We start from the raw sequence: 14,215 nt of genomic DNA on the forward strand, positions 1-14,215 counted from the left end.
GAAAACACAAATGATTCATGAATGACTAATCATGCTTGTACCTGATAAACTTCTCTGCCAACTGCTCCACAAAGGAGTAAATCTCTATCCAGTGATTCTTCACACTCCCAGATCTGAAAAACAAAAACACAACCTTTTAAGGAAGAAATGTGATGTTGCCACAGATGACAATGAGTATCCACAGCCAATATATCATAAAATCAAATGTAGCATTACTAGAAAACAGAACATCACTTTGACAATCCCTCAACTTTGATCACCAGATACCTCCACAACAAGACATTCCCATCAGTTTCTTCTTAGCAGTACACATCAACATATTAGCAATATTACTCAGAATGTTAGCATGCGGATGTTAGCATTTAGCTTTAAGCATTGTTGTTTAAGTAGCCTCAAAACTGCTAGCATGGCTGTTTATGCTAACGTAAATAACCATATGCTCCAGACATGTTTAAACAATGTAAAAATATCCGCTATGATTAATAATTTTGTTTAACGTGATTTTCCGTCATAAAAAGTGAAAAAAAACTAAAACCGGGGTTAGAACATGGATGTATTATCATTTCTTATATTACATCCATGGGCTGGAAGTACATCTGACACACCTGAAAACGCATATCACATGACCATTCACATACACTGGGCATGCGCTTGCCGGTGTAAACAGGAAGCATATTGTCTACTCTGCAGTTGATTAGTTGCAGAAAATACTACGAAGGAGGAACTGGGAAGGTGGTTGTGGCGTTAAAATTGAGAATTGAACTACACAACAGCTGCTAGCAAAGACAACAAGGTCAGTAATGCTTGTAATTCGTCATCCGTGTTGCATTCACCGCTGGTAGTCATGACTGATTAGACCCAATAAGGGAGTACGGCGGGTGTTAGCTGTAATCTTACACAAGTCTCAATTTCTACCCATCCAGACTTAACGCAACCCGGGACTTCTCAAACTAAAATGGGACCAGCAGCGTTTCCAAAAGGCTCTCCAAAAGTTCAGCCCCTCGAAAAAGTAGTATGGACGCCAGGCGCAAACCAAAACGTAATTGTGTGGATGTAGCCTCGAGGAGTTGAGCTCCAAACTCTGCAACTAGAAGACCTACAAGTAAGGTAAGCGTAGTTATTTGTTTATGTTGGTTGTTAGCTTGTAACAGACAGTGGCTAACACAGTGTTGGTGGCTGTGCTAATGCAAACTTGCTTTGTGCACTGACAAGGTTTTGATTATCATGGTTAGCATTAAAGGGACTTTTGAGCCTCAGTCAGACCCAGACTGACACGAGGAGCCTGTTGTGCACCAAAATCGGTGACTAGAAATCATATCAGAGCGGTTAGCGTAGTTAGCATCTTTCATTCGTTTAAGTTGTTTGCTAGCTTGCAACTGGAAGTGGCTGACACGGTGTCAGTGGCTGGGCTAATGCAAACTCTCATTACTGACCAGGGTTTGGGTTTATTTTGGCCGCCCCCGGGATTGACAGGATTGGTTCTTTAGGTTAGATGAATGAAAGCCTGGCTGTCTGAAGCCATTATTGTGGGACCGTCATTGGTTCACTGCAGTTCCAAGGTGGAAATACGCGGCCATGTCTTTGACTGGTTATTTTTGTCATGATGTGTCTTGTATTATATAAAAAAACACCATATGGACATGTTAACAAGGTTAAAAACTTGATTTTTTATCAGAGGGGTTTTTAATAAAATGATTTAATCCTACCTTTGCTACAAAACAGTATGGCAAAAATAAGGAATAACTGCAACTGTATTGTCTGTGTAACAGGGCCATCACTTTTCACAGTATGTGATTCAAAGGCTGTGTGGGGCTTTGTACAAATTTGTGCAAACTAGATGGAGATATGTTTCAGGAACAACAGTCAGAGTTCATCTCTTACTCATTTGAGGACATTCCTCTGGCCGCTCCGTCACATTCCATTACTTTGGACTGCAACCTGTCAGCGGTGAGAGCTGCTGGTTAGCCTGCTACATGCTGCTTTGGACATGACAGTCTCCTTAATGAAGCCCAGTCCCAGGGGGCTGCTAATGGGGGCTAATTGCTGCTGGGCCAGAGGGCTGAGGTTAGACAGGGACAGATGTAGCAGTCTCCCTCTAGCAGGGACCATGTAGCAGGCAGCTGGCCTGTGTGTCCGTGTCTGTGTGTGTGTGTGTGTATAGTATCTGTGTTTATGTGAGCATGCATGCATGTGTGTGTGACTGTGAAGGGGAACAGATGGTCCCAGTGAGCACAGCCAGTCCAACAACAGGTTGGGGGTCCTCCGAGTGAAAAGGCTGTGACATGAACAACAGAGGGACGCAGGAGTAACACTCAGCAGGGGGTAAATGTGAGTGTGAGTGTGAGTGTGTGTGAGTTTCTATTGAAGGATGCAACATCAAACAGCTTATACACAAAACTCAGCAAAGGGCTGTGTGTGTGTGTGTGTGTGTGTGTGTGTGTGTGTGTGTGTGTGTGTGTGTGTGTGTGTGTGTGTGTGTGTAAGAGGGTCATAAACGGGGTGAAAGTGTGAGCTACTTAGATTCACGATGGCTCTTTTGTGCATCCTATTTAACCAGTCACTACTTGCTTTACTCATCATTTTCCCTGGAAGTGAGGGCATGATAAAACCCCTGTGGTAAGAGGAGACTCTAAGGGGAACTTGGAAAAAAAAATCCTCATGTCAAGATTCAGTGTTTACTGATACACGTACACAGCAAAAGTATAAAAATAAAAAAAAGGTGTTCTCCTCATCAAACTGAGAGTGAGACAAAGGACCTGACTTTACTGTGAGTATGAATGACATAGCAGGAGTCGACCATATTAGCATTATTAGTCCTTTTCCATGTGCAGAAATTATTAGTTAATGGACTTTTTGTCAATTTTCAAGCAAATATTCCAGATAGCTGCCACTTCCAGTTTCTCAAGAAGATATCAGTGAATATCTTTTGGTTTTTGGACGGTTGTTCAGATAAAACAAGCAAATAGGACTCTGCACATTTTTATTATTTTTTTTACATTTTTTGGATTAAAAAAAAAAAATGTATTTTAAATTAGAAATAAGAATTGATCACTAATAGAAATAATCCCTCTCAACATGATGCAAGTGAATTTAATTGATTTTAAATACTGTGTGCATTATGAAAATTCTCATTCTCAGCAAATGTACAATTAAATTGAAAGTCAGTTCATGTACATTAACTTTATTACTTTGATTAAAAGAAATTAAAAATATAAATCACTACCATCATCCAACAAATCTAGCAATTATTCTTCACCTGTCTACCTGTATTTCCAAAGTTTGCATAATATGAGGGCAGAATCTCTTCTAGCTGCCAATCAGATCAGTGAAAACCACTGTCTGCTCCAAACCCAACCATAAAACACAACGCCTATTATTTTATTTGTGGGCAAACCAGATAGAGAGGAAAAATGCAGCCTGGTATTTGGTGTGGATCAGACGTGGAGCGTAGGAATGTGGGGAGCTGATGGTAGTTTAGATTTTCTAATGTTCGTTCTGTGTCTACTGAGATACTTCCAGTGGAGCGCACACATTCTCTACACAGCATGCTTCATAACCCTCTGGACATCGAGGCCACAGCCAAACGTGTTAGTAAGACAAATAGTGAAGACCAGTGGAGACACTTCAAAACATCCCTCATGTATGATTTTGCTCCTTTCTCTACCACTGAAACTTTAGATTAGGTCACTGTGTGGCATTTAAGATCTGCAAAACAGCCAACAAGTCGGTGCCATCTCAGGAGAAAGATCAGCAGCTTCCCGTAGGCCTTGCTGAAGCATGCAGGTCTGGACCATCAAAAATAAACAGAGGCGTACCAGAGGCCTGGCCATGCGTGACGTGCCACGCTCCCCAGGCTCTTCCTAAACTTTCTGAAGCAAAGGGTAAAGACTGAAGAGCGGCTGACAGATGTTGCCGTGGACATCTGAAAGATCATCAAATGTGTCGAAACCAGAGCGAAATGTCACTCAGCGTGTCCACCTCACAGCTCATAGGTAGTGAGCCCGGGGCAACCGAGGACATACAGCAGGCCTTTTTAAACCATTACCTCACCGTATTCCCAAATGTCATACACAGATACCACAGTGTTTAACTGTGTCGCTGCAAAATCACTGCACTCAGTCCTACTTTTAAAAAAATATATAAATAATATCTATTCTCTTGACATTACAACCTGTTATTCCTTTACAGAAATAGCACAAATTCAACCATGCCTATGTTTTTTTTGGGTGTTATTCCCCCCCCCTCCCCTCTCTGTCTCTTTCTCTCTTTCTCTTGCTCTGCTCACTTTGCATGTTTCGACATGTTTGATTGTTCTGTGTCCATGGACATAATCTCAACTTGCAGCTTGAGCCAAGATACGACAAAAATGTCAATTATAATGTCTGAGCACACACAAACAGCGGCACAATCTGAGACTGCAGAGATCACACACAGATAATTACTGGCAGAGTCACGTCGCTTGCACAGCCCACAAAGGTGGTGAAAACAAGAGGTCTGAAAAATCTTATTAGCATGAGATTTTAATAAGTCAAGTATGTATGCTGAGGCTGTGAGGTGGCCTAATGTGCATTCCTCTTGGTGCACAAACTGTGCCACATTGTGCCAAAGTCTATTGAGTTTCAGGAGATAAAAAGTGTTACAATGGCATGAAGGAAGGGTTAGTCTGAGAGTTGATGTTCATGTTAGAAACAGGGTCGTGGGCTTTCTGGCAGCATTAGAAGTCTAAACTGTCTTTAGTAATCGCAGGGTCTCTGATCTAAATCACCCTCAGAACCCTTGTTTGTCATTCTTATTCTCTCATTTCTCCTTTGCAGTCAACCGTCGATGGCGTCCTATCAAATAAATACACACATTCCCTTTTAGGATCAGTCGAAGATCAAGGTTAGGCGTAGATTTTTAAAGATATAGTATAAACACTTGTATATACAGTAGAGTTTATAAAATGTACTTCAATAGCGGTTGTAAATTGTTATTGTATGATAATTAAGCTTTAGTTCAGACATTCTGCTGCCTGTTTCTGGAAGGTTCACAGTGGTTGAACTGCGTGTTGCTGGCTAGTGAAAAGGCAAAGCAAGTTACTCTGCAGGAAGAGACACAATATACCAATGGCTTTTTCATAACTTGGCAACCCAAACGTTGTTCTTACACATGGCTTATTACTGGTCTATAAATTATTAATAAATATCTTATTAATCACTAAAAAGGCCGCTAGTTCCAACTTTTAAGCACCTTGTAAAACATGCCTCAGAGAGTGGTACCAATATGCATGCTGTGTTTTTCTGGTGTTTTTTTGTTCCATGACAAGCATCAACCTAATCAAATTCAGTACTGAGAAATCTAATTTGCCGCAGAAAAACAACAGAGCAGAGCATGGAGCCTGCTTCTGGTCTCTACATGACCGGCTCAGGATACGATCGGCCCACAGTGGATGGAGAGAAGAATAGTTGAAAGGAAAGATCACCCGGCCACACAGCACCGCTGTGGGGCAGCTGCTGCAGCTGTGTCCGCAGGCGTCATCAGCCTGAAACTCTATATCCATCCTGCTCGCCCTGCCCACATCCCGTGGGTAAAGCTTCTGCCTCGCCACTGAGAACCGGCCGAAAAGAACTGCATGCACTAATGTCTACAATATTATTCTCATTTCAAATACAATGCTGCATATCTGTGCTCAAAGGCACTCAGACACAAACAATGAGGGGTTAAAAAAAAGGTTTCGGACGCGTAGTTCATTCCATTAAACAAGAAACCGCTATTTTATCTTCAGACTGATTCTGTGATGCAAAAAGACATTTCATAAAGACTTGTACTTCTTGATTTTCAAAGTTAAAACTTGTAGGTTACTTTTTATATTGTACCGTTATAAAAACAGAGACTGAAACCGACTGATGCGCTCCGCGTTTCCAAACAACTGGGCGGTTGCATGGCAATGCGCAGCGATAAGAAACTAACAAAGCCATAAATAATATCGGACACTCACTTGTCCAGGACAAAATAGAGGTCGAAGGCGCCCTGACAGGACCTCTCCTCCTCCTCCTCCGCCTGTTGCTCTCCCTGCAGCTCCCCTCTCACCGAGACATCGAGAAATAAAATTCCCAGCAAAGCCAAGGCGAGGAACATGCGAGTCTGTGTCCTCGCCATCTTTCCCGGTTACTGTTGACTGCTCCAACACTGTGACAACTAAAGATCTTCACATTTTCTCTAACGTCTGTTTCTGAATCGACTGTTTTGCGTGTGTGGCTTTGTTTCTCGGTGGTCTGTTCTCTTAGGTCGAGCGCATTCAGCTCACAGGACTCTTGTTCAGTTTAAGCCGGGATCCTCAAGTCTTTCTCTTTCAGCTGAGGAAAAAAAAAGAGGCACTGGAGCAGGGCAGGCAGGATGGAGGAGAGGAGCGACACCCGAGGAGAGATACAAAACTCCACTTTTCCACAGGAGGAAAATCCTGCCCCACAAATGATAAAAAGTGTTGAGCAGATAGGCTGCTGTGTGAGGTGGGATTACCCACAATAAAGATGCAGAGCATTTGATGATGGGGGGGGGGGGGGAATAATCAAGAATGTCTTTTTTGAAAAGTCGGTTTTGTTTTTTGTTCATTTTCTGAAACAATTCAGTTTAACTTCCTAAAAAAAATTCAATTGTTTCATTTCGTGAAACAATTCCTGAAATTTAATGAACCAGGGTTAATTCAATTTAATTTGAAGATGTTTGATGCAGAGCTTCTCCTCAGTATTTTTGCTTTAAAGTTCTTCATAGTATTTAGAATTAAAACCAAACAAACAGGATTCGCGTGGACAAGGATTTAAAGTCATAATAAATCCATCGTTTTGAGCCTTGTTTTCAATAGTCCAATTCGATAATTTTACGTGTCTCTGAATTTATAGACTATTTCCAAAGGTGACATCCACTCAGTCATTTCGCCCCCGAATGAAAAACAGGAACTGCAAAGACATGGTCTATGGGCCTGATGCAATTCTACTCATGACAGGATGAGATACTGAAAAGTTTTCAAAGGGTTCCTGTGATTGTCATTGAAATTCCAGGAAATGTGATCTACCATTAAATAACATAGGCTACTCTTCAGCCTATAGCTCCTGTAATTATACTTAAACCAGACTGCGCCAGAGGTCTCCTCATCCAAGGCTTTTATGTGCTTCTCATTATAGAAAGTTGGCTCGATAACAACCAGGACATTTACCCAATCCAAAGCTTTGATGCAGAATAATCCATTAAATGCTCATTAGACAGAAACATTTAGTTTATGAATAATGCATTTGCCCGGTGGCAGACCCAGACCACCCTGCATCATGTCATGTAATCTGTGGCCAATTTTACTATTTCCCACTGCCCGAGCCAGGACCGTTTCAACCGCTCGTGTAAATCTCGTGTAGCTTGATTTATTGTTTCCAGAAACGTGTCTTTGAATCCCACATAGCGTGTATAGACTGAAGTGCAGCCCGGCTATCTGTTGCGCATGAACACACTATAATGTTTTTTATCCGACTTACTGCAGGCTGGCAAAGGCCTCCATGCGTGAGGTCTACTGCCCCAGGTTGTGTTCTTGGTTCCTGGTTTTAGGAAGTTACCTCAAATTGAGCAATTACGCAGAGACTGCATGGGCACATTAGCCCATGTTTAAACCCTGAACATATGACACAGTATCCACATCAGCCGGCTGCATGCTGTATTGTATTGATCACCATCCTAAAGACCCCAAAATGTTCATTAGCGGCCACATTGTCACTGCTCCCTTCATTCTTACGCCCCTCTTCATGTAGAGGACTGTAAATCAGACTAGGGAGAATTTGCCAGGGGACTGGGCTATATTCAAGTGTGTGTGTGAGCGCGCGCGCGTGCGTGGCCGCGCACGTGTTTATATCAATGCGCCACGCTTCAGTGCGCTCTCTGAAGGGGATAAGTGGGAGTGGGAGAGGAGAGGGGCGACAGTACGGAGGAAGATTCAGCCGGATAAGTAACTCGTCACCAAGAAACGCGAGGGCATCATTACCGAGGTCCACTGCACCAGCTGCAACTTGCTGCCACACGGCACAAACATCCCCCTCCATGTCCGGCGGGTGAGTCCACACGCATCACTATGAATGCACTTCTGCTCTCTTTTCTTCACAGGGATGTGCGAGGTTTTTTTCTTCTTCTTCACTCACGTGTCGTTATTCTTAATGGCAAAACTGGAATTTTCAGATTGGCACCAGACCATTCTTCCGCGCGGTCACCTGTCCACATTTGTAAATAATAAAACCTTAATGATCCGATACTTTTTATTGCCCAGCGAGGTCAGAATCAATAGTCACGTAATCTTCGTGCGTTAATATTGTTCATAAATTGACAGAAACGTATTGAACTCATCTTGCGCGCAGAGGAGGCAGTTGGGCTCCACGGCAGATGGGGAGACAAAAGGAGAAACCGACTGAAAAACAGAGACAAAGGACGTTAGAAATCATTTTGCCTCGACACCGGCTGCGCCTGCTTCACAGTTGGGAAGCGTAATTTTTACAGGAAAAATAAAAAATATATAAAACACTGTTGCACCAATTAGTTTTTTTCATTATTACACACAGGACAATTCAGCGTGGGGTTGGAGCATCTGAATCCATTGGCTAACTGCATGTCACACCACTCTATTTTATTTCATGTAGCGCTTTGTTCTCTATTTTTAGTTTGACTAAAACCAATAATTACAAATGTGCATCAGTTGTTACAATTCTTATAATTTTATTTTAAATCTGTTAAAGATTCATTTAGACCTCGTGATTTAAAATGGTACCTTGAAATAATAATTTTGAACCATTTTAAACCTGCACTGTTACTCAGTTTTTCTTTAACCTTTGTATTTTTTATTTTTTATTACAGTCTGACGATGGATCACACTTTCCTGCCTCGGTCCATCTGGACCGGTGACAGTAAATTCCTCCAGCATCCAGCGGATCTCTACAGCAGTGTCATAGTTACGCGCAGCATCCCTGCAGGCACGTGCTTTGGTCCATGTGTGCTCCAAAACACTTTCTATGACACCATCGCCTTCATAGCGCAGAAGTCCTGCGACAAGAGAGCTAAACCCTATGTGTTCAGGGTGAGTCGTACATTTCTGTGGCCAGTTGTCATGAAACACGGACGTTTCAATATTTCTTTACTTTGGTTAGTTATGATATAGGCTAAGTCATTGTGGGCTAATTTTGACTGAATTTTCACATTTATGTATTTACATTCTTTCTTTTATGTGAACATGGCCTTATGTTGTCAATGGAAACTGCTGCCTTGACTATTATAACAAAGGGACTAACCTGTATAAGTAGCTGAATAATTAAAAGTGCCACCTGCTGACAGAATTCTGCCAGATTAACAATTTATCTTTTGAAATTAAATTAAAAGGTGATCATTTTGAATCTGGAGTAAAATATCAATGGTTCCTGTCAACAGGTGGACCCTGAGGCCATGCGCAATTCTGCGCTGGTGCTGTCCTGGCTGCGGCTCGTACAGGCTGCACGCAATGGAGAGGAGCAGAACACAGAGGCCTTTCTGAAAGCGGGTCAGCTGTATGTGCGGACCACCCGGGACATCCGACAGGAGGAAGAGCTGCTGGTGTGGTACGACCAGGAGCTGTCTCACCTACTGGGCTTCACAGACATGACCAGAGGATCAAGTGAAGGTGAGGACCATCTAGCATCTTCTAATTATGAGCCCTTATGTTTTTGGTATTTCACTCAAAATACATGATTATCGGCAATCTGTGGATTTATCTGTGCACAGTCACTTCATGTCATTTTTGTCTCTTGTAGAATTCAAATGTGGCAGATGTAACCAGGTCTTCAAGAACGAGTATCCTTTCTTGGCCCACTGCCGGTTCCTGTGCACTCAAGTAAAGAGTGACCCCTGGAGCCGCGAAGTTTACGGGCACAAGCACGTGGAAATGAAGAGGCAACACCGAGTGACAGATTTCCACAACATCGCCAGAGATCTGGAACACAAAAAACCCAGCAGCAACGAGGACGCAGAGATTTCTCCCAAGAGAAGGAAATACGAGGAAACTCTTTATCCCAAAGGCCGGAAAACAGTTCTGTTAGAAAAAACAAACATTTCCAATGATGATAATATTACACAGCTGATTAAAGTTTACGAGCAGACAGCAGGGGACGCATCTTCCTCTGCGGGGAAACTGAAAGCAGATAAGATCGTTAAACCGGATCATTTGGGATGTAAGGATGGTGCTTTTGTCGAAGTGAGGGGAGCCAAAGAGACTTTTACGCACGACAGAGAGAGAACAGGAGAGAGCTCTGGCGTGCACTCCAGTAGCAGCAGCGCATTTTCCCTGGTTCTGTCCAACAGTCAGGGCGAGCAGAAAAGCGCTTTCTGTAAACCGAGTAAAAGAACTTCCCCTGCTGACCCCCAGGCGCATCTCAGCAGCGCTACAACAGCCCCCTCTAGCCGCCTAGAGGAGATGACTGATGCTTTTACCTCCAGGACCGTTATGGGATACAACAACCTGATAGCACCCAGCATCCTGAGCGGTGACTTACAAACGGTGCCCTCCCCGGTTGCGTTAAACAGCGCTTTCCATTACGCACCGGAGCACTGGTCCAGGAACATTGGCGCCCAGTTGCAGACCACGTCCTCTCTCACGATCCTCCCGCCGACTTACACCTCGTTCGGCGTCTCGGTGCAGAACTGGTGCGCCAAATGCAACCTGTCCTTCCGCATGACCTCCGACCTCGTCTTCCACATGCGCTCTCACCACAAGAAGGAGTTCGCGGCGGAGTCCCAGGTGAGGAGGAGGAGGGAGGAGAAACTCACCTGCCCGATCTGCCACGAATACTTCCGAGAGCGGCACCACCTGTCGAGACACATGACTTCTCACAACTGAGACGAGAAGGGACAAACAAAGAACACAAACAAACTCTAGGTCTATTTATTTCAATGATGCTCGTATTTAACATGTTTATACTCCAGATTAGGTGTATAACAGCGAATGTAGGTACATGTAAAGAAAATAGCAAGACGGACAGGCATGGCCACCACAGCCTGTCCACTAGATGACGATAGAGGTTCGCGCGAAGCTGATCTCACTGCAGTTTGTTGTCTGTCCTTTTAGCCCTGTTTGTTAGGTTGATGATTATTTTGTGCCTTATGGAACTCAGGAGGGGGAGAGAGATCTGGAGGACAGCTCACGATTGTCATAAATATCTCGACGCGATTCTCTTATTTATCAGCTTCTCTCTGCTCTGCTTTGTACAGAACATGTGGACTGAGTGTGTTCGCACATTCGTTTTCAAATCTAAAATGATGAAAATCAAAACACGGCGTGTCGAGTGTTTTTATTCCACCATCATGTTGGAGTCGGTATCTGTCTTTTCCAATAGGCGGCGACTGAGACTAACTTTTTGTAGATCATTCTGTGCAATGTCTATCAAACATGTTTCCTTTGTGATCAGACTGTCCTGAATGAAACCAGGACGGTGTCATTTATAGAGAGAAGGAATAGAATAGAGCAAAAGATTTCACACACTACAATGTGAGATAAGAAATGTGCTGCTTAAAAGATGCATCAATTCAATATCGTTGTGAGGTTTAAGATGTTTCAACAATTTCAGCAGCTGTTTGAAGAAAAACACTGGAATAGGAAAACAACCAGAGGCTGATTTCCCAGCTGCCACTCAAAAAAAAAAAAAAAAAGAAAAGAAAAAAAAATGAAATCAAGTTCTAGGTTCAAAAGTTTCATGGTTGTCATTCATCACCAGACTTGGATGGAGTCCACATAAGCCCACTGCTTTGAATGTGTGATGATATGTTTCTCCACCATCAGTGAGCAGCTTACATCCCATTCGGGTCAGGCTCCGTACAGATGGACTTAAATAGCCGTCTCTGTTGCAGGTAAATGAGGCGGGAAGAAGGCATGAAGTTCATGGGAAAGTCAAGCCTGGACCCCTGTACAGTCACTCTGTAACGTAAGCAGGGATGGAAACCCACTCACACTACTGCTGCTATCTGCTTTTATTTGAGTCAAAGAGTTTGCGTGCCACAGACTGATTAGACGATCAACAGGTGCCTTTGAGGAGTTCTGAAAAATATAGCAGGTTTCTTTCATGGATGTTTTGCTTGTGATCACTCGGAGATCATTACTCATATGTTTTACTACTCCCACCAAAACCTACGCAAGACATGAAAACTGCACACAAACACCCCACAAAAATATGGCAAGAACAAATGCACTGCAACATCTTCTTCATCTCATAATCTTTCATTGACTTTTAAAACCTTATTTATTTTCAGGTATCCAGAATAATGTTTGTTTCAAGACTAAAATGAACTTCTTGGTTAAAAAAAACAAGTTCTAAAAGTTTTTTGGAAACTGGTAAAAGTAGATTTTTTTTTTTTCCACTCTCGACAGGAAAAATAAGATTTTTAAATAAAATACCCACTGGCCCTCGTGGTTAAATGAATGATTAAGGGGCACAGTGTCAATTTATTAAAGCTATGTCTTAATGAAGAGCGCCATTAGTTCTCTGAGCTCAGTAACCATGTGAGGAAAGAGCCAATTCAGCCCAGACACAGAAAATCCTCTGTTGTCTAATAATGGCCGTATTGCTCTCCTTTAATTGAACAGTCATCATGTGGAAAAACAAATATTGTTCTTGGTTCCCCGCTCGCCTCGTTTTGGCTTTTAGGCATATTGGCCTCTGTACACGAGCCGAGACTTCTGTGGTTTTCTCGGCTGGAACTGACCATTGTAACTACTCTCCTGTGACTGAGATTGCGGTTGACATGGGGTTCACTTTGTAATAGCAGACTGTGGGTCCGGGCCGTACAAGGGATCAGTCAGGAAATGAGGGGAAAAATATGAACCTGGATGTGTACATTACAATTGGGCCAGCCTACTTTGAAGCTTAAACATCTATTAATGTAAACATGATTTATAATAACCCTAATTACAGTCATCATCATAATTTAAAAGGAGGTTAGACCCCATAAAGGGTGCGTTTGTACAAAGGTTTCTAGCTGCAGAACATTTCCACTTGTTCAGAATGGAGAAAACTGAATCATTCATTTGGTATTTCAGACATCTCCCTCTCCCCTCATCTGTCTCGCTCCGTCATCCTCAAATATGGATTACAGATAATCTTTTTATGATTGTGATACTGCTTATCATAAAACAGCAGCACACTTTGCCAGTGAAAACTCAGCTGCAGGCCGCACTGTCTCTTTTGCGCTTCCTTTTGCAAAATGAAAAAAAAAAAACAACTCTCATAATAATAAATGGTAAAACAAAACATCCACCCACTCCTACTCTTGAGAGTTTTCATGTTTTATTGAATCAAAGGGGATTTAATGTTTGTGAAAGCACTGACGCACCCTGTAAGAAAAGACACTGTCTGGTGCAGGAAGTTGGTTTTAGAAAGCGCATACTTAGTTAAATGGAGAACACCAGTGTGTAGTGTGTAACTGACTGCCGTGTAAATACAACTGTATCTTGACGGTCCAGTGTGTGAGTGAAAATCTGATGTCACTTAGACATTTAAGGGTCTTTTTCTGTTTTAATCTTTGTCAAACAAAATTAAATTCCCTTTGATTCATTGTGGCAGTAAAACATGAAAACTTGAAAGCCTCTCTAATGGGCAAAGCAATGCAGACAGCAGGAGGTGGCACATTGTGTTTTAGAGATGACAGCAGCTGAATGACTGCTCATTGACTGCTTTTTTTTTTTTTAGCTCTCCATGGACAATAGCATGTACGCAAGCCAGAAGACTTATAGCTTTATTCTCAACTGCAATAAACAGTATAAGGGCTCAGCGCCCCCCTCCCCAAGTGGTTCCTAAATGTCTCTGTATGTGAGACAAAATTACTGTCCAGTCTTAGCGAGCTTCAAAGCTTTCTGTTGTTGCAAACAGATGTGGTGCTCTGCGCCAACTTTTTCAGGCTCAGAACAAAAACAACCACAGAGTAATGGGTTAATAATCAAAAGGTTCCCTTCTGTCATTTCGCTGTCAGCTTGACACACTGTTTAGGCACCACATGGGTCACCTTCCTCCTCCAGAGAATAAATGTGACAAGCAGTTGAGTTAAAGTGGCTGAGATCATCAATCTATAACCATCTGTTTTTTTTTTTGTTTTTGAAAGGCTGTTGAGGAAAACATCCAACACTTGGAAATGTTCTGTTTTTCAATTGGGAGGGACAAATGGGTAGAAAAGAGGAAGTTCACCATGTTTTTGA

The 14,215-nt window shown here is 42.5% G+C and overlaps 2 protein-coding genes across 3 annotated transcripts in view; one reads left to right on the forward strand and one right to left on the reverse strand.

The window, feature by feature from the left end:
* Nucleotides 1-6,366, reverse strand: part of antxr1d (ANTXR cell adhesion molecule 1d) — a 23,186-nt gene extending 16,820 nt beyond the window's left edge. The window contains exons 1-2 of one of the 2 annotated variants that reach the window (XM_023409409.2): nt 5,978-6,365; nt 42-113 (exon numbers count right to left, since the gene is read on the reverse strand). In XM_023409409.2, coding sequence (XP_023265177.1) covers nt 42-113; nt 5,978-6,138 — 233 coding nt within the window. In that variant the 5' untranslated portion in view covers nt 6,139-6,365. Of the gene's footprint in view, nt 1-41; nt 114-5,977 lie in introns of both variants that reach the window. The other variant, XM_087174895.1, reaches the window with a different exon arrangement.
* Nucleotides 6,367-7,861: 1,495 nt separating this feature from the next.
* On the forward strand, nt 7,862-11,302 carry znf488 (zinc finger protein 488). Its single transcript, XM_023409410.2, has 4 exons — nt 7,862-8,069; nt 8,863-9,082; nt 9,430-9,658; nt 9,789-11,302. The coding sequence occupies exons 1-4, from the start codon at nt 7,876-7,878 to the stop codon at nt 10,868-10,870; spliced, it is 1,725 nt and encodes a 574-aa protein (XP_023265178.2). The 5' UTR covers nt 7,862-7,875; the 3' UTR covers nt 10,871-11,302.
* The last annotated feature ends 2,913 nt before the right edge of the window (nt 11,303-14,215 follow it).

The sequence above is a fragment of the Seriola lalandi genome, unplaced genomic scaffold, assembly GCF_002814215.2.
Source record: "Seriola lalandi dorsalis isolate HSWRI2012SDOR001 ecotype SW California unplaced genomic scaffold, Sedor1 jcf7180002054391, whole genome shotgun sequence".
Taxonomy (NCBI): domain Eukaryota; kingdom Metazoa; phylum Chordata; class Actinopteri; order Carangiformes; family Carangidae; genus Seriola; species Seriola lalandi.